Source organism: Myotis brandtii, unplaced genomic scaffold (genome assembly GCF_000412655.1).
Source record: "Myotis brandtii unplaced genomic scaffold, ASM41265v1 scaffold182, whole genome shotgun sequence".
NCBI lineage: Eukaryota > Metazoa > Chordata > Mammalia > Chiroptera > Vespertilionidae > Myotis > Myotis brandtii.
In genome coordinates this window covers 1,406,609-1,430,681 of record NW_005356751.1, presented here as the reverse complement: position 1 = coordinate 1,430,681, position 24,073 = coordinate 1,406,609, and the positions used below count along the sequence as shown (strand labels likewise).

Sequence of the window (24,073 nt, the reverse complement as noted above, 5' to 3'; positions counted from 1 at the left end):
GACTGTGACTTTTTAAAAATCCCTTTAATTTGGATGTTCTAAAGTTCATTCCTTGCACATTTCTTCAAGAACAAGCTTATTCATTTCCCTGGATTATTGTGTCCCACCCTATTAAAGTTAAATATAAAATTTTCAACACGTGAACATTTTTACCCACAAAAATAGAATTTCATATGGTTCAATCTAATGCCATCCATGAAACTGAATTGAGTTGACAAATGTGAAGAAACAGGGTCCTGTGACCTGATTGGGAGTCCGTCCTGCTAATAAAGCAGATTTTTACATTACGGCAAAGGCACCTCTATCAGTCACCTGTGTCCACCAACCAAAAGAGAAAATCAGTGAAACATGTAATGGGTTTGAGGAAACTTTTAGGGATAAGTGTCCATTTAATTTAAAATTTTCACAGTTCTGAAACTTAGAAGAATAAAAAAATTCCCCTTAAATCTTCAATGTTGGCTGTCCTTTGAGGATGAGTGTTGGGGTACGTTCACTTACAGGAAGCGTTGATGCCTGTCCCCTTTGGTAAGTTGGAGGCTCAGGCGCTTGAGTCATCAGGTAACTTTAGCTCCTGTGAGTTCAGGTGGAGGTGGTGCCAGGAACTGTGGCCATGGGGAGACAGTGCCCTTGTGCTCAGCCACGTAGCACCCTGCTTTTTTAGGTACCAAATAAGTGGCCGACCACATGTAGGCCCCACGTCACCAAACATCTCTTATCCTTCAAATGTTAAACTGTCCTGCACATCTACAAAGGTTGAGGGCCTGGAGATCCTAGCCTAAGTCCCCACCCCAGTCTGTTTGCAGAGATAGCAGAGCCTCGTGGGCCACCACCCCCCTGTAAAGAATAGCTGATCTGAGTGACCTCAGTGTCAGTGGAGAGAGAAGGCTCCATTGTTTCCTCCCTTAGATTTACAAGTCGGACAATTAAAACTCAACGAAGGATGCCCTGCTCAACATAAACGTGCCTCAAAGATGCACACACTGGGACATGTGGAGGCAGGCATAATGGAAGGAGTAGGGGAGGTGGGACGGGGGAAGGACAGAGACAGTGGCCACAGACACAGCTCAGTGTCCATCCAAAAGTGTAAAAGGGAGGGAAATATATGAATCCAGGTTTTCTGCATGATGAGATAATGGGCCATTTTTCTTGGACCTTTTCTATTTAACAAACATTTTTAAAAATGTTTCTAATTAGTACTCAATTCTCAAAGGCAGAGAAATATAAACATTAAATCATGAACTATTTACATGGTCAAGTCCAAGTACCCCTGAGTTGAGGAAACTGACTTCAGAGAAGTAACTTGCCCAAGATATTACCGATGGTTTGTTCATTCAGTAAATACTTATTAGGTACCTACTACCTTCCAGCTACACCAACCACAAAGTTAGAAGTTGAATCTGGTGTTTTGTTTCCCACTGCTCTTCTATAATAATAAAAGCGTAATATGCTAATTAGACCGGATATCCTTCCAGTTGCAGCTGTGAGGGCCCAGCCCTTTGCATGAATTTCATGCATCAGGCCTCTGGTTTCTCCATAAAATCACTAATACATCTGCTCAGTATTGTGGTTGTGCATAGAAAATCCTGACTCTTGTCTCAAAAATGCTGATTTTCCTTTACTTGGGAAGAAAAAGCTTTGGACAGCAGTCTTAAGTTCTTTAAGCCTCAGCTTCCACATCTGTAAAATGGGAATAACAGCCCTGTCCTTCAACTTGTTCTGAGGCTTAGAATTGTAGGGCCCATATAGCACCCAGTGTCCCTCCATGCTGTACCTACTCTTCCAAGGTCCTGGGGCTATGTGGTCAATGGAAAGTTAACACAGGACACAGAAGGGCCTGACCCAGCTGGCAGAACAGGGAGGACATCCGGGGAGTGTGGGGGGCAGTACCGGAGCTAAACCCAATCTTACCTCTGGGCCCCACCAGGGATGGGGTGAGGCAGAAGGGCAGGAAGGCAAGAAAACCTAAGATCCAGAGCAAACACGTACAAACTGGATTTTCTAAAGTCACAGACTTGCTTCTGAACATTTTTTATTCACAACTAGGATTATATAAAAATAACTCAGTTCATCAAACAAAACATTTCATCATTGTTTTAAAACAAACTGTTGAGCCCTAGCAGGTTTGGCTCAGTGGATAGAGTGTTGGCCTGCAGACTGAAGAGTCCCGGGTTCGATTCCGGTCAAGGGCACATGCCTGGGTTGTGGACTCGATCCCCAGTAGGGGGCGTGCAGGAGCCAGCCAATCAAGGATTCTCTCTTATCATTGATGTTTCTATCTCTCCCTCTCCCTTCCTCTCTGAAATCAATAAAAAAAAAAAAAAAATGTAAAAAAAAAAAACAACTGTTGAAAACAATACAGACAATGAGAGCAGGTTTTATGCGTCTGTCATCTTCTTTCTCTTCCCCTGCTTTCCTACTTCTGTAGGGTTCACCTAGAAAATATGAGAGACAAGAGGTAAAATTCAGTACCAAACACGTTCCTGGCAATTTTGTCGAAAGGAGTCCGGAGCTGACTGAGGAGCCAGCCTTCACATGAGAACTCAACCCCCCACTGGTGACCTGTCTGGCAGGTCAGGCAATGGAAACCGCGCTTCCCCTGAATGGCGGTCAGAGCCAGAGGGGCACTCCTCGCTCCACCGACGAGGATTTCTACAATATTATATTTGAGATGCATTTGTCCGCTTCCTTATACTTTACTCTCTAAAATTCAGCACTTTAAAGCTCGCTGATTTTTTTAAATATATTTTATTGATATTTTACAGAGAGGAAGGGAGAGGAATAGAGAGTTAGAAACATCGATGAGAGAGAAACATCGATCAGCTGCCTCCTGCACACCCCCTACTGGGGATGTGCCCGCAACCAAGGTACATGCCCTTGACCAGAATCGGTCTTGGGACCCCTCAGTCTGCAGGCCGACGCTCCATCCACTGAGCCAAACCAGTTTCGGCCTGCTGATTTTTTTTTAAAGGACTACTGGTGTTTCCTGTGCTTTTAAAATTTGAAATATATATTTATATATGAATGAGTGAAAATGAATGCTTCACTTAGACAAGTGACCCATGTTCAGTTGAACATCCCTGTTACTGCGACATTTACTCCCATCTCTATCTCCAGAACACAGAGTGGAGCATGTTAAGTGTTCGGCAAACACTGAAGGAATGAATATGGCTTATGGGCACTAACATAGTGATTCACTTGTATAGTTGAGACTTAAAATATCTTTGCACTTAGGATCCTATACATGGAAAAGGAAATAATTAAAGGAAAAACATTTTAATAACATGGAAATGAAATAATGCTCCACTACCATTATACCCAAATAAGAAAGATACCCAGTGACCACAGGGGACATGGTAGACCCCTTGCTCTCCCACACTGAACTGTTCCGAGCTCTCCAGACAAGACTTGGTGCCCAAGGGCCCTGTGCCTTCCTCACAGGCCTCTGCATCTCCGTGGCAGGCCCGCCCTGGCCGGTGTCCCCTCCAAGCCAACACTCTCCCTCACTAGGGCAACTCCCTCCCAGTCCTGGTACTGCGTTCATCTCACTGAGGTCCAGCCAGGTGTGTGGGCACCTGTTGTGTGCCTAGGCTACAAGCTCCTCTTTAGAAGCTGGCTCCTGGGTACAGGGCAAACCCTTTCAAATGGAATATGTTTGCTTTTACCTCATCACTGGTGAGTTGCTTTGCTCTCAGTAATCCTTGAGGCTTTTCTTCTTCTGATCCTTCATCACTGTCTGACGAATAGGTTCTGGCCTGTTCCTCTGAAAGCAAAGGAACTGGAGACATGAGACTGACCCTCCAAGATGAGATCCATTTACTCCTGAATTTTCCTTCTGAATACTGTCACTGCCCACTGTGCATTTCCCCTCGAGGAGCCAACAGTTTTTTTAAAGTTGTGATGAGAGGTATAAACAGGTGGGCAAAGGTAGGAAAGAACTCCGTGCCAACATGTGCTTGAGTTTCGCAAGGAGACCACAGAGTGTAAATAGCGAGGGCCGGCAATGGGAGCACTTGTGAGAGTGGGCCTAAGGGCCCCGTGCCGCTGTGCTGAGGTAACAAAGCCACTGTGATAGCCATAACCTGCAGGTCCTCCTCCATACAAATACCTGTCAGCCTACTTTTGCCCACCCCTGTATGACTGTCAGAAATAACTTAGATTTGAGAAGGTCTGTTCTCAGAAAAATTGTCTAATCACTTTTAAATACCCACGAGGCTTAGAGCACACATTTTTAAAAAACTGCCAAGTTTGAGTATTGGGTCCTTAATTATACAAGCAAGCAAATTGCCTATCACACATTTTCCTCCATAGGACAGAATTATTTAATTGATTTACTTTATTTTGCGTTAGTTGCCCAGCTTAGCTTTTCTATGGGAAAGTGGTCCTAACAACAACAAAAATAACCCATGGACACAGACAATAGGGTGCTGAAGGCCTGGGACGGGGGCCAGGGGTGGGCTGGACGGGGTCAATGGGGGAAAAGGGGGACATATGCAATATTTTCAATAATAAAGAATTATTAAAATAATAATAAGAGACCTCTGTACCGCCCTCTAAGTAACAGCAGGCCAGGGAATAAGAGCCCACCAGAGCAAAAGCAGGCACCGTGGCTCAGATGAAATGTTACCTCCACACCGACTCACCTCCGAGTTCCCCTGGGACTGGTTTTGAATTACTCACCTTCCTCCTCCTCCCTGTCACTGCTGGACTCTTGGTAGGGGGCACTCGGGCCCTGCCGGTTCTGCTTCCCCCGAAGACGGACTGTCCCTCGGCGAGTAGAAGCCCTCAAGCGTTGTTTTTCTTTCTGTGAAGAAGCCAATAAACCAGTGAACTTAAAAATGAACAACTTTTGTGCTCATTGGAACCTACTTTTATGTGTTCCCCGTGTCTTCAGAGTACAGATCTCTCCAAGCCACACCTGTTACCTCACATAGCGATCTCCTGTTCAGTTCTAAGGCGTGAAGGCCACACCAGGGTGAAGAGGCAGACGGCCCCTCACACCGTCCGTCCAATCAGAACTGGCACAGGCACAGCCTTGGGAGCCGCCACGTCCCCTGTGCTGCCAGTCAGAGCCCAGAGGGCAGCGACCAGCTGAGCCATGTCATCATGCCCAGCGATGCCTGAGGGAGGCCGTTTCTGTTCCCAAGAGACAGACACCTGACTGGCCCAGGCTCCACCAAAGCACCACAGAGCCCAGATATTCCTGTCTGGGCCCCTTAGCTCCCGACAACAGGGTGAGAACGTGCAGGCAGAGGAGGGTCCCTGAGCCCCAAAGTAGAGCCTTCATCCCCTTTATCTGCCTGGCATCCCACATGTTGGGGTTCACAAAGCAGGGCCAGTATCGAATGAGTCAGGAATGTCCTTTGACCTTCCTATATCACTTCTTATCTGGCTAACACCATTTTGTGATATCTCTCAAAGGCTACATTTTTTTTTAAAAATTACGTTTTCATCTGAAACCTCACAGATTGGAGGGAGAGCACCTGAGTGTCTGGTTTGCTCTATCTCACCCATGGCTGTTGACATTACTGTGGTTAACCACACATTTAGGAGGTTAAGCTGGCTCCCTGATAACCACAGGAGGTAAACTGCCTGTGGCAATAAGAAGTGGCAAATTAATATTCTGGAAAGCACAACTCTTAACACCCCCAAGTCCCAGGATAAAGTGCAGCCAACACACCTTAATCTTCTCAGTGCGCTGGCACTCAGGATCACAGCCAGCTATTGGTAAGATCCTAATCTTCTGCGTCCTTGAGCATCTGTCAGCAAGTGGCAGGGTCATCTTCTTATGGGTGGCATAGTCCATAGAGTGAGGTCTGCAGGAAAGGAACAAAAATGCCTGTTTACTAAGAACATTGGAGGCAATCACAGTGCACAAACTGCTGTGGACAATGACCACTGCCCTTGAGCAGAGCAGGAGCAGGGCCCCGGCCCTGGTGCTCCTGCCCCCGCTCATTCTCTGGCTCCTGAGGAGTGCCTCCCTCCACCCCAACCCCTGAAGAGCTGGATGGGGTGAAGTGGGAGTGGAGTGGAGGAGGAGAGGCCGTGGCAGGGTGAGGGCTTTTATAAAGAAAACCCCAACCACAATCCTAGAAGAGAAGGGAAGGGAAGCTCAGTTCCGCGAGGGAGGCACAAAGGCCGGAAGGCACAGCTTCAGAACTAAAGATGAGTCCCTCCATCTGAGTAAAATCGGAAGGAAGGTCAAAACAAGGAGAAGGGTCACAGTGGTCTGGGGCCTCATGACCGCTCAGGGGGCCACGTGGGACAGGAGGCCCTGCACCCTGGCTAAAGGAGAGCGGGTTTAAGTGCATCAGGAGGGAGCCTGGAAGGAGAGCATGGCTGTGAGAGAAGGGACGGGAGGAATGAAACTGTGATGGACAGTGAAGTACTGTCCCAGCGTGCAGCGTGGGCATGGTGGAAAACACGCACAGAACCCTGTCCTTCAGGGTACCACTCCAGAGGAGACCATTAGGGGGTTGGATCTGAGCCACAGTTAGTGTGCCAGGTCTGCACAACATGATTTTATGTATTATTTGACTTAACTGATAGAACATCCCTGTGAGGTAGATGTTTCCATTTTATAGATGAGGAAACCAAACATTTGTGAGATTAAGACTCCTCCTCAAGCTTACATGGGTCAGATGTGAAACGCACAACCTCAGAGCCACCCATTACAGTCTTTAAAGCAGAGCACAGGATAAACTGATGAACAAAATAGGTCCGGAGGTATGATGCATGGAACAGACTGACAGATTAACCAAAGAACTTATATGCATAATAGAGGCCCAGTGCACGAATTCGTGCACAGGTGGGGTCTGGCCAGCCCAGCCCCAATCGGCAGATTAGGGCCGGACCTGTCAGGAGGAGGAGATGGCAGGAGGTTGGCCGGCTGGCCCGCCCCCGAATGGGGCCGGGGGAGGGACCATGGGAGGTTGGCCAGCCAGCCCCACCCCTGATTGGTGCGAGGGGGGCTGATCGGGGTGGAGCTGGCTGGGGGGAGGGGCCATGGGCCAATCAGGGTGGTGGGGGCTGATCGGGAGTGGAGCTGGCTGGGGGGAGGGGCTGCAGGAGGTTGGCCGGCCCCACCCCCAATTGGGGTGGGGGGTATCCAGGGGTGGGGCCGGCTGGGGTGAGGGGCCGCACCCCCTGATCTGGCGGTTCGTTGGCCGCAGTAGGGATCATAGTGACTGGTCGTTCTGGTCATTACACTGTTATGGTCACTGGCTTTTTATATATATAGATGTGCATAGCCCATGGACACAGACAGCAGTGTGGTGAAGGCCTGGGGCAAGGTGGGAGCTGGTAGAGGGGGTAACGGGGTGGGGCGGAATGGGGAACATCTGTAATACTGTCAGTAATAATAAAATAAAACAAATTTTTAAAAAACCCAGAGCAGCCCTAGCCAGTTTGACTCAGTTGACAGAACGTCAGCTGGTGTACGAAAGGGTCTCAGATTCCATTCTATTCAAGGGCACGTGCCTCAGTTGCAGGCTCAATCCCTGGCCTAGTCAGGGCATGTGCGAGAAGCAACCAATCAATGTGTTTCTCTCACATTGATGTTTCTCTCTCTTTGTCTCTCACCCTCACTTTCACTCTCTCTAAAAATAAATAAAAAAATAAAAAAATAGAGCAACAGAATTATCAAGTCTCTGCACAACATGATTCTTATCATAAAATTCACCCATTTAAATATACAATTAAATAATTTTTTAACTTATGAAGTGGTGCAACAACCATCTGATTTGCACTAAGCAATCTGATTTGAGAGCTTTTCCATGACCCCTAAGAAAAGGCTTGTGCATGCTGCTACAGTCTTTAAAGTGTCCTTCAGAGGGGAGCGGTGAGAAGGAGCCACCGTGCAGCGCCCAGGGAAGGGCAGAAGCACAGACACACAGCATTGAGCCTGCTTGGGGTCAGGCAGCAGCCTGTCACACCATCTCGCTCTTCCCTTCCCTCGACTGCATGCACACACCAACATACTCAGGACCGGTTAGCTTCCCGGGTGAATTCCAGTAAAGGGAAAGGACACGCTGACCAGCAGAGCAGCACAGACAGGTCTTCAGGCCTCTGGAGGTGCACTGATCAAGGTGAGTTCATACACTGGTCTTCTGGTTTACACACTGTCTCCTGCTGGTCTGAGAGCATGAGCTGGCTCCCCAAGAAACTGCACCTTGCAGCAAAGGTGAAAAATAGAAAAGGAACCAGACCATGGTCCTTGGTGAACTGCACCTTGAAATTAGGTCATCAGGGCTGAGTTGGGTTTTTTGCACAACCTCTCTTTTCCTTGTTGCTCTTTAATTGCAAATAATAACAAAGCATCAGTCTGAATAGTTACCTGAAGGTGAGCTTGGATTTAAAGATGGCTTGTCCCTGCAGACCAGTATCCTCTCTCACAAACAGGTGGCTGTGGCTGCCCTGCAGTGGGGCTTTGTAGACATCAAACACTTCGCTGCCTAAGTGCAGGGACATGCTGCAAAGCAGAAGCAGGCGATATTAGGGCGGCTGGTCAACCAGTCCTCCAGCTCCCGTGCTACCCTGACCGCTTCACTTAAAACACGGTGGAACTGCAGGGCCCTGTCCTCATCCTGATTCCTCAGAACATACTGTAAATAACTAACCTACTTCCTTCCAAAGCAAACGGTGGTAAAACCCATCTCCTTTCAGCTCAAAATATAGTTGTTTTGTCATCTTCCCAATCTCTACCACTTCATTCGTTTTTCAAAACACAGCAATGTATAATGTCTCATAGCTCACACATGGAGCTAACAGTAGGTAGACACCATAAATTCGATCACATCTGGGACCATTGCTAAAGTCTCCCATCAGCCGCAGCCAGTTTTGCTCAGTGGATAGAGGATCAGCCTGTGGACTGAAGGGTCCCAGGTTCAATTCCGGTCAAGAGCACATGCCTGGGTTGTGGGCTCAATCCCCAGTAGGAGGGGGCATGCAGGAGCAACCGATCAATGATTCTCTCTCATCATTGATGTTTCTATCTCTCTCTCTCCCTCTCCCTTCCTGTCTGAAATCAGTAAAAATATATTTTTAAAAATATATAATAATAATAAAGTCTCCCACCAGTGCAGCACCATGATCGCAACACTACTTATTTTTCTCAGCTTTCCCAGAGGCCTAGAGTTTGTTCATGGTTTAATGAGAGATGACCCCAAAATAAGGTCCTACCCAGAAAACTTCACACTCATTGCAGGCTGCCCTCTGGGTGTTTTATCACCCTTCAGGCATTTGTGCTCACCTTCCATCTGACCACTTCACCATCCGAGTGTTGCTTTCTTTAATCTCATTTCCTTCTGTGTCTCGGCGTACCCTCCATCGCATAGTATTTTCTACCTGGCTCAGAACACAAAGGCATTAGGCACCCGGTGTGGCAAGCTGCATGTTCTTTTCTTTTCTTTTTTTTTGTTAATCTTTACCTGAGGATATTTTTCCATTGATTTTTAGAGAGAGTGGAAGGGAGGGGGAGAGACAGAGAGAAACATAGATGCGAGAGAGACACATCAATTGGCTGCCTCCTGCACATGCCATGACCAGGGCTGTGATGGAGCCTGTAACTGAGATACATGCCCTTGACCGGGAATCAACTGAGCCCACAACCCAGGCATGTGCCTTTGACCCGAATTGAACTTGGGACCCTTCGGTCTGCAGGCCAATGCTCTATCCACTGAGCCAAGCTGGCTAGGGCACTGCATATTTTTTATTCCTGGAGTGACTTATGATCATGTGCCAAGAATCCATAGGTAGTGATAGAATAGGCTTCCAAAAAAATAGCTGGTTGGGCCACACTGCAACCCTCCTGCTACAAGTACCTAGGGATATTGGTTAAACTAACCACACATTTTGTTTAAATCTTTTCTGAGCCCCAGCTCATAGCAGTGGAAGCAGAAGCTAAATGCGATGCAGGAAGGAGTTCTTATCAGTGCATCAAGAGCTTCAAGGGAGACAGGGTGAGGCTTTGTGTCCACCTGAGTAGGCAGTTAGAACTGGCATGTCTGCCTATTGCAGGGCCACCTGAAGGGCCTCGAACCCAATGAAAGAAGGACTAAAAAAGTGCCCCCTAGTCTAATAAGACAACAAAGCTCTGGCCCTGGCTGGTTTGACTCAGCGGATAGAGCGTCAGCTTGCAGACTGAAGGGTCTTGATTTTGATTCTGGTCAAGGGCACATGCCTGCGTTGCGGGTTTGATCCCCAGTAGGGGGTATGCAGGAGGCAACCAATCAATGATTCTCATCATCGATGTTTCTATCTCCCTCTCCCTTCTTCTCTGAAATCAATAAAAATATATTTAAAAAGCAAACAAACAAACAAAAGCTCCGGACATTCCATTAAATAACATTTTAAAAGAATAAACCATTAAATAATTAACAAATTAAAACTTGAGACTTGTGCTTTGTCCTATTTTTTAATTCAAGTTTACCCTCCCCTTATGGTAGGAAACTCCAAGTCACAAAAGTAGCAAAAAAGTGGATCCTGCTCACGGCCACTACTGGAGCCCCTGGCAGAAGCGCATGGGAAACCCCTGTGAGAGCAATGGTAGTGCCTGGCCATCCCGAGAGGAACTGCCTAATGACGAGGTACCTTTTTGTGCACAGTCTGAATTCCCATAAAGGGCCTGAGATAGTTCTATGTGGGAAGTTGCTATGATCTGTCTACTGTGAAATGCGCAGGCAGTTCCATGGCCCTCGCTACATTATCTTTATCCCAAAAGAGGTAGCCAACAATTTTCAAGAATTTTTGTCTTTTGTCAAAAAATTACAACTACAAATAAAAGATTAGAAAAGTGACAATTCTACAGGGATTAAAAAACGATGATGTACCTTCTCCCCTAAAAATATTCTGAAAAGGCATTTAATTCCTTGTTCTAAACTGTTATTTATTGATTGAATAGTAAATATGGAAGATCACTTCATAAGCTCAAGTCTCAAGTTATTATCCCTGTATTTTACTTTATAAAAAGGAAAAACTTACCAAAAGAAAGGATTAAAGTGAACTTTACCTTTATTTTTAACCTGGTTCTCTCTTCCTCATCAAGCACTTTCTCGGCTGCAAATTCATCTTCATAATACTGAGGATCAAAAGGTCTAAAAATTGTTTTTAATATTGATTAGCCATATTTAGTAATGAATATGATTAATACTGCAAATTATAGTCTTAACAACTTGCACCAATGTGTTTTTAAAAATCCAGTAGGCAAATCACTTCATGTAAAAACTTCAAGGAAATATAAAAATTACTGTACTCTCTTGAAATTTGATTTTAAAATATATTACATGAAATAAAATCCAAACGTGACTAAATAATTCAGGCTTCTTCGCTTGATAAAATGTCTTCTAATTACAGGTGACACATGATATATCTCTCGATATTTTCAAAGAAAAGTGTGATGTTGCCTGGCCAGCGTGGCTCAGTGGTTGATCTCCTAGGAACCAGAAGATCAAGGTTCGATTCCCAGTCGGGGTACATGCCTGGGTTGTGGGCTCAATCCCCAGTGTGGGGCATGCAAGAGGCAGCCGATCAGTGATTCTCTCTCATCATTGCTGTTTCTATCTCTTTCCCCTCTCCCTTCCTCCTTGAAATCAATAAAAATGTTTTTTGTTTTTTTTTAATATATTTTATTGATTTTTTACAGAGAGGAAGGGAGAGGGATAGAGAGTTAGAAACATCGATGAGAGAGAAACATTGACCAGCTGCCTCCTGCACATCTCCTACTGGGGATGTGCCCGCAACCAACGTACGTGCCCTTGACCGGAATCGAACCCGGGACCTTTCAGTCCGCAGGCCGACGCTCTATCCACTGAGCCAAACCGGTTTCGGCAATAAAAATGTTTTTTAAAAAAGAAATGTCATGTTCAACTGCTTGCACTCGTGCGCCTTTGTGAATAATACCAATTAACACTCTTTTGTTGTCCCAAATCATTCTTTTCTAGATTCACGATGGCTTTCATATTGAACATTTGCAATTTCTCTAGCAAACTTCCTCACTCTCATTTTCTGATTTTTAAGCTTTACAGACTAATAAAAAATTCCTTTGTTGGCTGGGGCATCTGTTTATTTATTTAAAAAGTGCCTAAATGTTACAAGAATTATTAGCATTAAATCTCACTCACATCAGCCCTAACCAGTTTAGCTCACTGGATAGAGCGTCAGCCTATGGACTGAAGGGTCCTGGGTTCGATTCTGGTCAAGGGCACATGCCCGGAGTTGTGGGCTCGATCCCCACTAGGGGGTGTGCAGGAGTAAGCCAATCGATGATTCTCTGTCATCATTGATGTTTCTATCTCCCTCTCCCTTCCTCTCTGAAATCAAGAAAAATATATATTTTAAAAAGGTTAAAAAAAAAACTCACTTACATTAGAAACTCCATGTTAACATAAAACTCACACACCAGTAATCTATCATTTTTCTACCACAGAACATCATAAACTTATTTTTTCATTAGATGAGAAATCTACCATCTTTGTGATTCGCCAACTTATGATAAATAAGAAAACACATTTACATTCTACATGTTTTCATTCAATATCTTGAGAAAAAGAAAATTTGAATCAGTTCTCTTACTTGGGCTCTATGCTGAGAAATTTGGGTAGCTTAACGAAGTGCAATTCCTTTCCTAAATCAGATCTGAAGAAGGGAGTTTCTACTTCTATCCTGGTGTCAGAAATCGGCTCTTCCTCCTGCAGGTCCCAAGGCAATCCCCGTGCATGCTAGAGAAGAACCAGGATGTGAGAGCTTGAAGTGACACTGGAAATGCCCAGCTCGCCTCTCGCACCAGGCAGATGCAGGTTTGACCAGAAGTACAATTAGTACAATTAGTTTAGGGATAAAGCAGTCAGCAACCCCTCCAGACCTTTCCCTAAAGTTTCATCCTCTCTTCTCCTACCCCCACCACAAAATTCACAAGAGTTAGTAGCCTGCGTTACCAGAAAAAAAAAGTCTATTTTGCTGACATATCGAGTTTGCATAAGATATTTAACAACAGAAGTGTGAAATTATGCAATCCCTCAAAGCTAAGTAACTATTACAATTGGCACAGGTTTGAATAACTTTTAAATCAAAGGTTTTTTAATTTTGAGTCCTGACAGTCTAGCTCCTAAAGCTTGACATCAACCTCATTCTAAGCAGTTCCTTTTATGCCCCATAATATCCAGAAATTCTCATCATAGCTAAGAAAGTCACCCATTCATCAGATGTTTTAGGCTGCTGTTCTTCTCCCTGTGCTCTCTCCACATGAAAGTCAGGGCCTCTGGAAATTCTCCCTTTGCTTTGAGCAGTGGGGCCAGTTGAGATTAGTGACCGTACTTACAACAGGCTGTCCTAGAACAGGTGGTTGACTGTCATCATCACTCTCGGAAGAAATATCATCTATGTTTCCAAACAGATCCATGGTTCCGCTAGAAGCTTCCATGTTGGAGAGAAATGCACAGTTGAAATTTCTCTGAAAAATTCTTCAGATGGTTCTTAGCCTATCACTTCAACATATTCCCAAGATTCATAAACCAAATCTCGACAAACCTAACCTCAAACGGGCTCCCTGAGCCTGGCCCTCAGAAGCCTGAGGAGAGTATCTATGGAGAAGGAAGGTGATAAATTTGGTGGAAAGCAAAGTTGTTATGACGGTCAGCTTTCAAGATACTTCTCAATTCCTGCCTCTGATATCCTTGCCCTTGTGTGGTCCCCTCCAACATTGTGTCCTGGTTGGTCTGTGTGATCAATAGAATATAACCTCACTTCCAAGGCTAAGCCATGAACTTGTGGCTTTCTTTTTTTTCTTTTTTTTTCTTTTTTCTTTTTTAGGGGGTTAATCCTCACCTGAGGATATTTTTTTCCATTGATTTTTAGAGAAAGTGGAGGGATGGTGGGAGGGGGAGAAAGAGAAACATCGACTGCTTGCCTCCTGCACATGCCCCATCTGGGGCCAGGATCGAACCTGCAACCCAGGTATGTACCCCTGACCAGGAATCCTTGGGTTTGCAAGCTGATGCTCTAACTACTGAGCACGCCAGCCAGGGCAAACTTGTGGCTTTTCTGCCTCGATTTCTCTTTTGGGTCACTGGCTTTAGAGAAAGCTAGCTGCCATGATGCAAAGGCACTCAAGCTGCTATGGAGAGGCTGTGGTGAGAAACTGAGACCTCCTGCCAAGAGCTGGGGGAGCTGGCTTAGAAACAGATCCTTCAGCCCCAGGCAAGCCATCAGATAATGCAGTCTCAGCATTATCCAATGTCTTTTTAAAAATATATATTTTATTGATTTTTTTATAGAGAGGAAGGGAAAGGGAGAGGAATAGAGTATTTGAAACATCAATAAGAGGAACATCGATCAGCTGCCTCCTGCACATCCCCCATTGGGGGTGTGCCCACAACTCAGGTACATGCCCTTGACCAGAATTGAACCTGGGACCCTTCAGTCCGCAGGCCGACGCTCTATCCACTGAGCCAAACCGGTCAGGGCTCCAATGTCTTGATTGCAGCCTCTTGAGAGACCCCAAGCCAGCACCACCCTACTGAGCCTGCCCTGACCCTCAGAAACTGTGAGGTACGTTAAATGCTTGTTATTTTTAGCTGGCCTCTCAAGGGAGGTGGCTGGAGAAGGTAAGGGGTGGTATGCAGGTCACATGAGATGTGTACCCCAACAATCCTATCTCCCTAAGACTTTGGGTTCCCTTCACATAATTCCAGGGAAGCTTGGACATTTCAACTTCATTAAATGGAGGTAACCATTGAGTTTGCTTTCATTAACCAACCAAGTAGAGAGCCATGTCCTGTTGTATGTGCTAACACATCAAACTCAGAATATACAAGTGCACCCAGATCAGTAAATTTGGCCCAAACTAGTGTTCCAGTCTGTCCTTCATCTCATTATTAGACCCACTTCCACACATATTCCCCAGGCTCTGCCTGTATTTATTAGCAATATTGTAGTTCTTTTGGTGCATAAGCTATTTCTAGTCAGTTTGTGCTTTCTTTGCTAAGTGATGAGATCCTAGTGGTGGGTCACTGGTAAAAAGTGGGTCAGCTGGATGAGTCGAGAATGGAAACTGGCCCAGGTCATGTTATCACAGTGTTTTCAAACAGAATAGGACAGTTTCCTCAGGACGGGGAGGCTGGGTGACTGGAAATTGAGGTTTTGAGCTTTGACTGGATATTGAGGTTTTGAGCTTCATCTGAGTCCAGATTTCCTCATGAATAGTTTCCTTCTCCACCAAATGCCCTTATACACAAAGACCTGACGAGGCTGTGAATTCAGTTGACGTGGTAATTCTGCAGTCACATGATTAAATGCTGTTTGATTTTCAGTGACCTTGGCCCTCCAACTGTAAATGTGAGATTCCTTCAGGGCAGTCACGAAAGCGCACTGGTTGTCTGACCATGACTGGAGCTAAACATTCAAAAGACCTAAGCTGGTGCCTGGCCCGTGTGGCTCCGTTGGTCGAGTGTCATCCTGCGCACCAAAAGGTTGCCAGTTCAATTCCCTGCCAGGGCTTGTACGAAGGCAACCAGTAGATGTTTCTCATGTCTGTCTGTCTGTCTGTCTGTCTGTCTGTCTCTCTCCCCTCTCCCCTCTCTCTAAGCATATCCTCAGGTGAGGAGTAAAAAATAAATTAATTAATTAAAAAGACCTAAGCTTGTGATTTTGTTTCTGTACGTGCCCTGGGGCACTTAGAAGTATCCACCCCACCCTAGCTGGTGTGGCTCAGTTGGTTGAGAGTTGTCCCATGCACTGAGAAGTTTCGGGTTCGATTCCCAGGTCAGGGCACATACCAGGGTGGCTGGCTTGATCCCCAGTGGGGGGCATGCATTGCAATTTCTCTAGCAAACTTCCTCACTCTCATTTTCTGATTTTTAAGCTTTACAGACTAATAAAAAATTCCTTTGTTGGCTGGGGCATCTGTTTATTTATTTAAAAAGTGCCTAAATGTTACAAGAATTATTAGCATTAAATCTCACTCACATCAGCCCTAACCAGTTTAGCTCACTGGATAGAGCGTCAGCCTATGGACTGAAGGGTCCTGGGTTCGATTCTGGTCAAGGGCACATGCCCGGAGTTGTGGGCTCGATCCCCACTAGGGGGTGTGCAGGAGTAAGCCAATCGATGATTCTCTGTCATCATTGATGTTTCTATCTCCCTCTCCCTTCCTCTCTGAAATCAAGAAAAATATATATTTTAAAAAGGTTAAAAAAAAAACTCACTTACATTAGAAACTCCATGTTAACATAAAACTCACACACCAGTAATCTATCATTTTTCTACCACAGAACATCATAAACTTATTTTTTCATTAGATGAGAAATCTACCATCTTTGTGATTCGCCAACTTATGATAAATAAGAAAACACATTTACATTCTACATGTTTTCATTCAATATCTTGAGAAAAAGAAAATTTGAATCAGTTCTCTTACTTGGGCTCTATGCTGAGAAATTTGGGTAGCTTAACGAAGTGCAATTCCTTTCCTAAATCAGATCTGAAGAAGGGAGTTTCTACTTCTATCCTGGTGTCAGAAATCGGCTCTTCCTCCTGCAGGTCCCAAGGCAATCCCCGTGCATGCTAGAGAAGAACCAGGATGTGAGAGCTTGAAGTGACACTGGAAATGCCCAGCTCGCCTCTCGCACCAGGCAGATGCAGGTTTGACCAGAAGTACAATTAGTACAATTAGTTTAGGGATAAAGCAGTCAGCAACCCCTCCAGACCTTTCCCTAAAGTTTCATCCTCTCTTCTCCTACCCCCACCACAAAATTCACAAGAGTTAGTAGCCTGCGTTACCAGAAAAAAAAAGTCTATTTTGCTGACATATCGAGTTTGCATAAGATATTTAACAACAGAAGTGTGAAATTATGCAATCCCTCAAAGCTAAGTAACTATTACAATTGGCACAGGTTTGAATAACTTTTAAATCAAAGGTTTTTTAATTTTGAGTCCTGACAGTCTAGCTCCTAAAGCTTGACATCAACCTCATTCTAAGCAGTTCCTTTTATGCCCCATAATATCCAGAAATTCTCATCATAGCTAAGAAAGTCACCCATTCATCAGATGTTTTAGGCTGCTGTTCTTCTCCCTGTGCTCTCTCCACATGAAAGTCAGGGCCTCTGGAAATTCTCCCTTTGCTTTGAGCAGTGGGGCCAGTTGAGATTAGTGACCGTACTTACAACAGGCTGTCCTAGAACAGGTGGTTGACTGTCATCATCACTCTCGGAAGAAATATCATCTATGTTTCCAAACAGATCCATGGTTCCGCTAGAAGCTTCCATGTTGGAGAGAAATGCACAGTTGAAATTTCTCTGAAAAATTCTTCAGATGGTTCTTAGCCTATCACTTCAACATATTCCCAAGATTCATAAACCAAATCTCGACAAACCTAACCTCAAACGGGCTCCCTGAGCCTGGCCCTCAGAAGCCTGAGGAGAGTATCTATGGAGAAGGAAGGTGATAAATTTGGTGGAAAGCAAAGTTGTTATGACGGTCAGCTTTCAAGATACTTCTCAATTCCTGCCTCTGATATCCTTGCCCTTGTGTGGTCCCCTCCAACATTGTGTCCTGGTTGGTCTGTGTGATCAATAGAATATAACCTCACTTCCAAGGCTAAGCCATGAACTTGTGGCTTTCTTTTTTTTCTTTTTTTTTCTTTTTTCTTTTTTAGGGGGTTAATCCTCACCTGAGGATATTTTTTTCCATTGATTTTTAGAGAAAGTGGAGGGATGGTGGGAGGGGGAGAAAGAGAAACATCGACTGCTTGCCTCCTGCACATGCCCCATCTGGGGCCAGGATCGAACCTGCAACCCAGGTATGTACCCCTGACCAGGAATCCTTGGGTTTGCAAGCTGATGCTCTAACTACTGAGCACGCCAGCCAGGGCAAACTTGTGGCTTTTCTGCCTCGATTTCTCTTTTGGGTCACTGGCTTTAGAGAAAGCTAGCTGCCATGATGCAAAGGCACTCAAGCTGCTATGGAGAGGCTGTGGTGAGAAACTGAGACCTCCTGCCAAGAGCTGGGGGAGCTGGCTTAGAAACAGATCCTTCAGCCCCAGGCAAGCCATCAGATAATGCAGTCTCAGCATTATCCAATGTCTTTTTAAAAATATATATTTTATTGATTTTTTTATAGAGAGGAAGGGAAAGGGAGAGGAATAGAGTATTTGAAACATCAATAAGAGGAACATCGATCAGCTGCCTCCTGCACATCCCCCATTGGGGGTGTGCCCACAACTCAGGTACATGCCCTTGACCAGAATTGAACCTGGGACCCTTCAGTCCGCAGGCCGACGCTCTATCCACTGAGCCAAACCGGTCAGGGCTCCAATGTCTTGATTGCAGCCTCTTGAGAGACCCCAAGCCAGCACCACCCTACTGAGCCTGCCCTGACCCTCAGAAACTGTGAGGTACGTTAAATGCTTGTTATTTTTAGCTGGCCTCTCAAGGGAGGTGGCTGGAGAAGGTAAGGGGTGGTATGCAGGTCACATGAGATGTGTACCCCAACAATCCTATCTCCCTAAGACTTTGGGTTCCCTTCACATAATTCCAGGGAAGCTTGGACATTTCAACTTCATTAAATGGAGGTAACCATTGAGTTTGCTTTCATTAACCAACCAAGTAGAGAGCCATGTCCTGTTGTATGTGCTAACACATCAAACTCAGAATATACAAGTGCACCCAGATCAGTAAATTTGGCCCAAACTAGTGTTCCAGTCTGTCCTTCATCTCATTATTAGACCCACTTCCACACATATTCCCCAGGCTCTGCCTGTATTTATTAGCAATATTGTAGTTCTTTTGGTGCATAAGCTATTTCTAGTCAGTTTGTGCTTTCTTTGCTAAGTGATGAGATCCTAGTGGTGGGTCACTGGTAAAAAGTGGGTCAGCTGGATGAGTCGAGAATGGAAACTGGCCCAGGTCATGTTATCACAGTGTTTTCAAACAGAATAGGACAGTTTCCTCAGGACGGGGAGGCTGGGTGACTGGAAATTGAGGTTTTGAGCTTTGACTGGATATTGAGGTTTTGAGCTTCATCTGAGTCCAGATTTCCTCATGAATAGTTTCCTTCTCCACCAAATGCCCTTATACACAAAGACCTGACGAGGCTGTGAATTCAGTTGACGTGGTAATTCTGCAGTCACATGATTAAATGCTGTTTGATTTTCAGTGACCTTGGCCCTCCAACTGTAAATGTGAGATTCCTTCAGGGCAGTCACGAAAGCGCACTGGTTGTCTGACCATGACTGGAGCTAAACATTCAAAAGACCTAAGCTGGTGCCTGGCCCGTGTGGCTCCGTTGGTCGAGTGTCATCCTGCGCACCAAAAGGTTGCCAGTTCAATTCCCTGCCAGGGCTTGTACGAAGGCAACCAGTAGATGTTTCTCATGTCTGTCTGTCTGTCTGTCTGTCTGTCTGTCTCTCTCCCCTCTCCCCTCTCTCTAAGCATATCCTCAGGTGAGGAGTAAAAAATAAATTAATTAATTAAAAAGACCTAAGCTTGTGATTTTGTTTCTGTACGTGCCCTGGGGCACTTAGAAGTATCCACCCCACCCTAGCTGGTGTGGCTCAGTTGGTTGAGAGTTGTCCCATGCACTGAGAAGTTTCGGGTTCGATTCCCAGGTCAGGGCACATACCAGGGTGGCTGGCTTGATCCCCAGTGGGGGGCATGCAGGAGGCAGCCCATTGAGGTTTCTCTTTCATCATAGATCCCCCCCCCTATCCCCCCCCCACCCCCGTCTCTAAGCATGTCCTCGGGTGAGGATTAAAAATAAATAATAACTAAAAAAAATAAAGAAGACCTAAGCTTGTGATCATTTCTGGGACACTTAGAAGTATCCTCCCACACAGCGGACTTACAGCCCTCACTGCCACACAAGGGGAGCAGCCGCCTGAGCCCCAACCAAACGGGTAACCTGATGAGCAGCATCTGCTCCCCAGTGCTGAGGAGCCCAGTCCTGCGTGCAAACCCACACCAACCTCCAAAAAGCATCTCTGAGGATTTGTTTCCTCAGGCCCTAGCTGGGCAACAGGAAACATACCAGTTGCCTACAGAAGTTAACTTAAAAAATTATAATTAGGTTTCAAGTTGTTAATAACGTTACAAAAAGTATAAAAGGAGACGCTAAGGGCTCACAGAAGTAGCAAATTCAGAGAGCACCTTCCACCCGTCCCGAGAGGAGCGAGGAGGTGGGATTGCTAAACTGAGCTTGTGGGACGGAACTTTACCTCAGCAAGTGTCCAGCTGCCGCTGGGTCTCTGGGGGAGTGGGGCAGAGCTGGCCTCCAGGTGTCGCAACACTGCAGGCTGCAGAGAGCTGCTGTGGAAGGAACTGCCCTGTGGGGCCAAGGAGTGCTGCCCCCCAGAGACCTGCAAGGCAACAGGAAGCCCCCAGAAGGTCCCACAAACAAACAGGAAGAAGCAATCTTTCTTTCCTGTCTAGGCTTCCAGCAAGTCTTTCTGTGGCGCCCCCTAACAGGGGGCTGCAGGCAAAGCTGGAATGTGATTGGCCCCAGCATCGCTAAGCGTGGAGAGAAAGAAAAAGAAAACTGTCCCATGTTGCTTCTTGGAAAGATAGTCTACAGCAAAGGCAGTCAGTGCCTCAGCTCACAAAACCATCAGAACTATTGACACCCATAAAAATAGCCTAGAACAGGGCCGATGAGCCCTGGCCAGTTCTCTCAGTGGTTAGAGCATCAGCCCACAGACTGAAGGGTTGCGGGTTCAATTCCCAGTTAAGGGCACATACCTCGGTTGCAGTTTGATCCCTGGCCCTGGTTGGGGTACATGCAGGAGGCAACCAATCAATGTGTTTCTTTCACATCGATGTTTCTCTCTCTCTTTTTTTTCCATTCTCTCTAAGAAGTCAAAGGGAAAAAATATCCTTGGGTGAGGATTGACAAAAAACAAAGGGCAGATGGGGGAGGCCTACCTTGGGATCATTCAATAATGGTAGCCAGCAATTCTAAATACCATCAATGATAAAATGTTCTTTCCCAAAACAAAACTTCTGTTGCTTTAACTTTTTACACTTGCTGCAATTACAGTTGAATATTGTTTTAATAATACATGTGTAATATTCAAATTAGCACATGATTTATCTTTAAATAAAAATTGTAAACACATTGAAGTTACTTTGGGAACTCTGGTGATACAATCAACCTCCCAACACCCAGGGATTCAGTCACATGTGTTTAAAGAGTAGTTTCACAACAGTTCAGAATAATTCAAGCTCATTTTGGGTGCAGTTTATATTTTCAGTTCATGAAGGACTATGCATTTCTGTGTTTAAACAGTAAACAGCACAATGATAAAAGTGAAGAAACAGAACTTGACTTCAATTCTGCCATTCTATGTGATTAGTTTTTAATTGTGTTTAATTTTTTTTCCCCATTGCAGACACTGAAAACTTCTAGAATTAATCTAGGAGGAAAGGAAGAGTTGGAATTTCTGGCATTTATTGTGAAATGAGATTTTATGAATTGCTATCAGTGTAGCCTTATATGTAACTTTTCCTAATAATGAGTATCTGGTGCTTTATAAGACTTTTTTGAAATTAAAATTAATGAAGTATTCTTTGATAAATTATAAGTGAAAATTGACAAATCTACCTATATTGAAAATGAATATGCATTTAAAAATTCAATTGTGCCCAGCTGATGTGGCTCAGTGGTTGAGTGTCAACCTATGAACCAGTAGGTCACGGGTTTGATTCCTGGTCAGGGCACATGCCTGGGTTGCAGGCTCAATCCCCCCGGGTGGCGTGCAGGAGGCAGCCAATCAATGATTCTCTCTCCCTCTCCCTTCCTCTCTGAAATCAATAAAAATATATTTTAAAAAATTCAAGTGTCACAAAATCACTGACAAATTTGTAAAAGATAAGTCTTGAAACAAACTGTAATTTTATTATTCACTACTGTGACAGACTATTGTGTAGGTACACATTTTCCCCATTTTAAAAAATCATATTATAACTAAACAATATTAAAACATTAATTTTTTCCATAAAAACAAACAAACAAAAAAAAATTTGTTGCCTTGGAAGAGAGAGTCAGAATGAAAGCTCTTTAAAGCCACGAGGAGTTTCAACATGATAGCCAAAAAACAGCAAAGGGACTGAAGGTTTCTGAGTTAGGAATGTGACCGATAGTGACTCAGAACCTTCTTCTGATGTCACTTTTCTTCCTCTGTAACCAGGTAGGCTTCCCACAAGCACCACACCCAGATGGCACTAACAGCAGGAGGAAGTGGGGTGCAGTCCAATCACAGGGGAAAGATTAGTGCATGTAGGAGAGCACTACAGAAAAGACACGTGTGGGGTGGATTTAAAACATCTCTGCAAATTCTTTGCTATTCCTACCATCAAGAGGTGTCAAATTCCCACCCTGTGAATATGGGCTTGCATCACTGACTTATTTCAAATGATCAGAATGTGGTGGATTTTGATGGGGCTTTTTAAATATATATATACATATATTATTTATTTTAGAGAGGAAGGGAGAGGGAGAGAGAGATAGAAACATCAATGATGAGAATCATTGACTGGCTGCCTCCTGCACGCCCCCTCCTGAGGATCAAGCCCGCAACCCAGGCATGTGCCCTTGGCCAGAATTGAACCTGGGACCCTTCAGTTCTCAGGCCGACACTCTATCCATTGAGCCAAACCAGCTAGGGCTTGATGGGACTTTGGATGTTAGTCATAAAAGGAGAAAGCAAGAAACGGTAATACAGCTTCCACCTGGCTCACCCCCTGGGGTACTCACCTTTGGAACTCAGCCACCATGTAGTGCGACAGCAGGGCCAGGACCAGGATGCGACAAATGAAATACTCACCTTGTGTGAGAAATCTAAGAGGTGCCAAAATCTCAGCGTTCAAGATAAGTAATATTGTAGTATTTCTCAAGTTCCATGCAAAACAAGACAAAAACAAACCACCATGAACAAAATACAGAATTTTAAAGAGAATCTAACCAGCTCTGCCCCTCACTTGCCTTACCCTAACCCCAGTCCTGCCACATCTGTCTTTTTTAAAGGCCTCACATATTTATTACTGAACCAACCTACTAGTGCAGAAACATATTAACAAAGAGGAAAATCATTCTTCAATAATTTCCCAATAAAACATGCCAAACTGTACAGATAGTAGTGATCTTTTCAGTGATGTGGTAGATTGTAAGCAATCCGGACACAGAATAAACAGGTGAGCTACATCATGTGCAATCCCTTATAGACCCAGCTTGGTTCTTCCCCAATGTCTCCTCCTGGAGTTGTACCTGATTTTATTGCCAATTTCCATCGGAATCCATTGGGGAATAGGCCATTCTGCTTCCGTGTCTTGGCCAGGAACCACTCGATCCTGAAAGTCCTGTCAGAAGACTTGGCAAGAGTCAACTGCACACACCACCATGGCATAGAAAGAGCAGATCCTGTTTTTATGTAAAATGTTGATATTTTGTTCATCATGGGGTTTTTGACATTCGTTTCAATTTTTTAAAATGTTGCATTACATTATTAATCTTGATTACTGCAGTAGGTAGGGATCCCTCAAAATTCATATCCACCCAGAACCTCAGAATGTGACTCTGGCAATAGGGTCTTAGAGATGTAATTGGTTAAGATGAGGTCACACTAGATTAGGGTTGGCCCTAAACCCACTGACTGTTGTGCTTCTGGGAGAGGGAGATCTGGAGATACAGAGACACAGAGCAGACACACAGGGAAATGTCATGTGAAGAAAGAGGCAGAGACTGGAACCAAGGGTAACCGGGAGTCCCCAGAAGCCTGGACAGGGCAAGGAACCTGATTTGGGACTTCTAGACTCCAGAACTGTGCGAAAATTCATTTCAGTGGTTTCAAGCTACCCAGCTGGTGGTACTATGTATTAGTTAGCCCTAGCAAACTAACACAATTATAGACATTTTTGTGCCCCTTTAAACTCTGTACCCTAGAAGGATGCCTAACTAGCCCCATCTGGCCCTACCCAGGAGGCTTCCTAGTGGGGGATGGGAGGGGGTGCATCAGAGCAGCAGGAATTCACTATAATCTAAGACTCAAAAATTAGATAAATAAATATAAATATGAAAAAGAAAACCTAAGACTCAA

At 44.9% G+C, this 24,073-nt stretch overlaps 1 protein-coding gene across 3 annotated transcripts; it reads right to left on the bottom strand.

The window, feature by feature from the left end:
• Positions 1-2,273: 2,273 nt before the first annotated feature.
• LOC102250613 (RNA polymerase-associated protein LEO1) lies at positions 2,274-24,045 on the bottom strand. Of its 3 annotated transcripts, XM_014537792.1 has the most exons (10): positions 22,735-24,045; positions 17,154-17,248; positions 16,409-16,554; positions 11,006-11,090; positions 9,248-9,342; positions 8,333-8,467; positions 5,678-5,813; positions 4,678-4,801; positions 3,663-3,760; positions 2,274-2,432 (listed from the first exon to the last, which is right to left on the bottom strand). In XM_014537792.1, the coding sequence occupies exons 2-10, from the start codon at positions 17,232-17,234 to the stop codon at positions 2,376-2,378; spliced, it is 957 nt and encodes a 318-aa protein (XP_014393278.1). In that variant the 5' UTR covers positions 17,235-17,248; positions 22,735-24,045; the 3' UTR covers positions 2,274-2,375. The 3 variants fall into 3 exon arrangements, with proteins under 3 accessions (XP_014393278.1, XP_005863986.1, XP_005863985.1); XM_005863924.2 differs by lacking the exon at positions 22,735-24,045 and having other exon boundaries at positions 17,154-17,648; XM_005863923.2 differs by lacking the exons at positions 16,409-16,554; positions 17,154-17,248; positions 22,735-24,045 and adding exons at positions 12,568-12,713; positions 13,313-13,807.
• Between the last annotated feature and the right edge of the window lie 28 nt (positions 24,046-24,073).

Excerpts from the sequence above, each read along its gene's own strand:
- LOC102250613 (XM_005863924.2), bottom strand. The coding sequence starts at position 17,255 with ATGGAAGCTTCTAGCGGAACCATGGATCTGTTTGGAAACATAGATGAT. Across the intron at positions 4,802-5,677 it reads AGCGCACTGAGAAGATTAAG|AAAGAAAAACAACGCTTGAG; the intron begins GTGTGTTGGCTG and ends GCTTCTTCACAG. Across the intron at positions 3,761-4,677 it reads TGACAGGGAGGAGGAGGAAG|AGGAACAGGCCAGAACCTAT; the intron begins GTGAGTAATTCA and ends CTTTGCTTTCAG.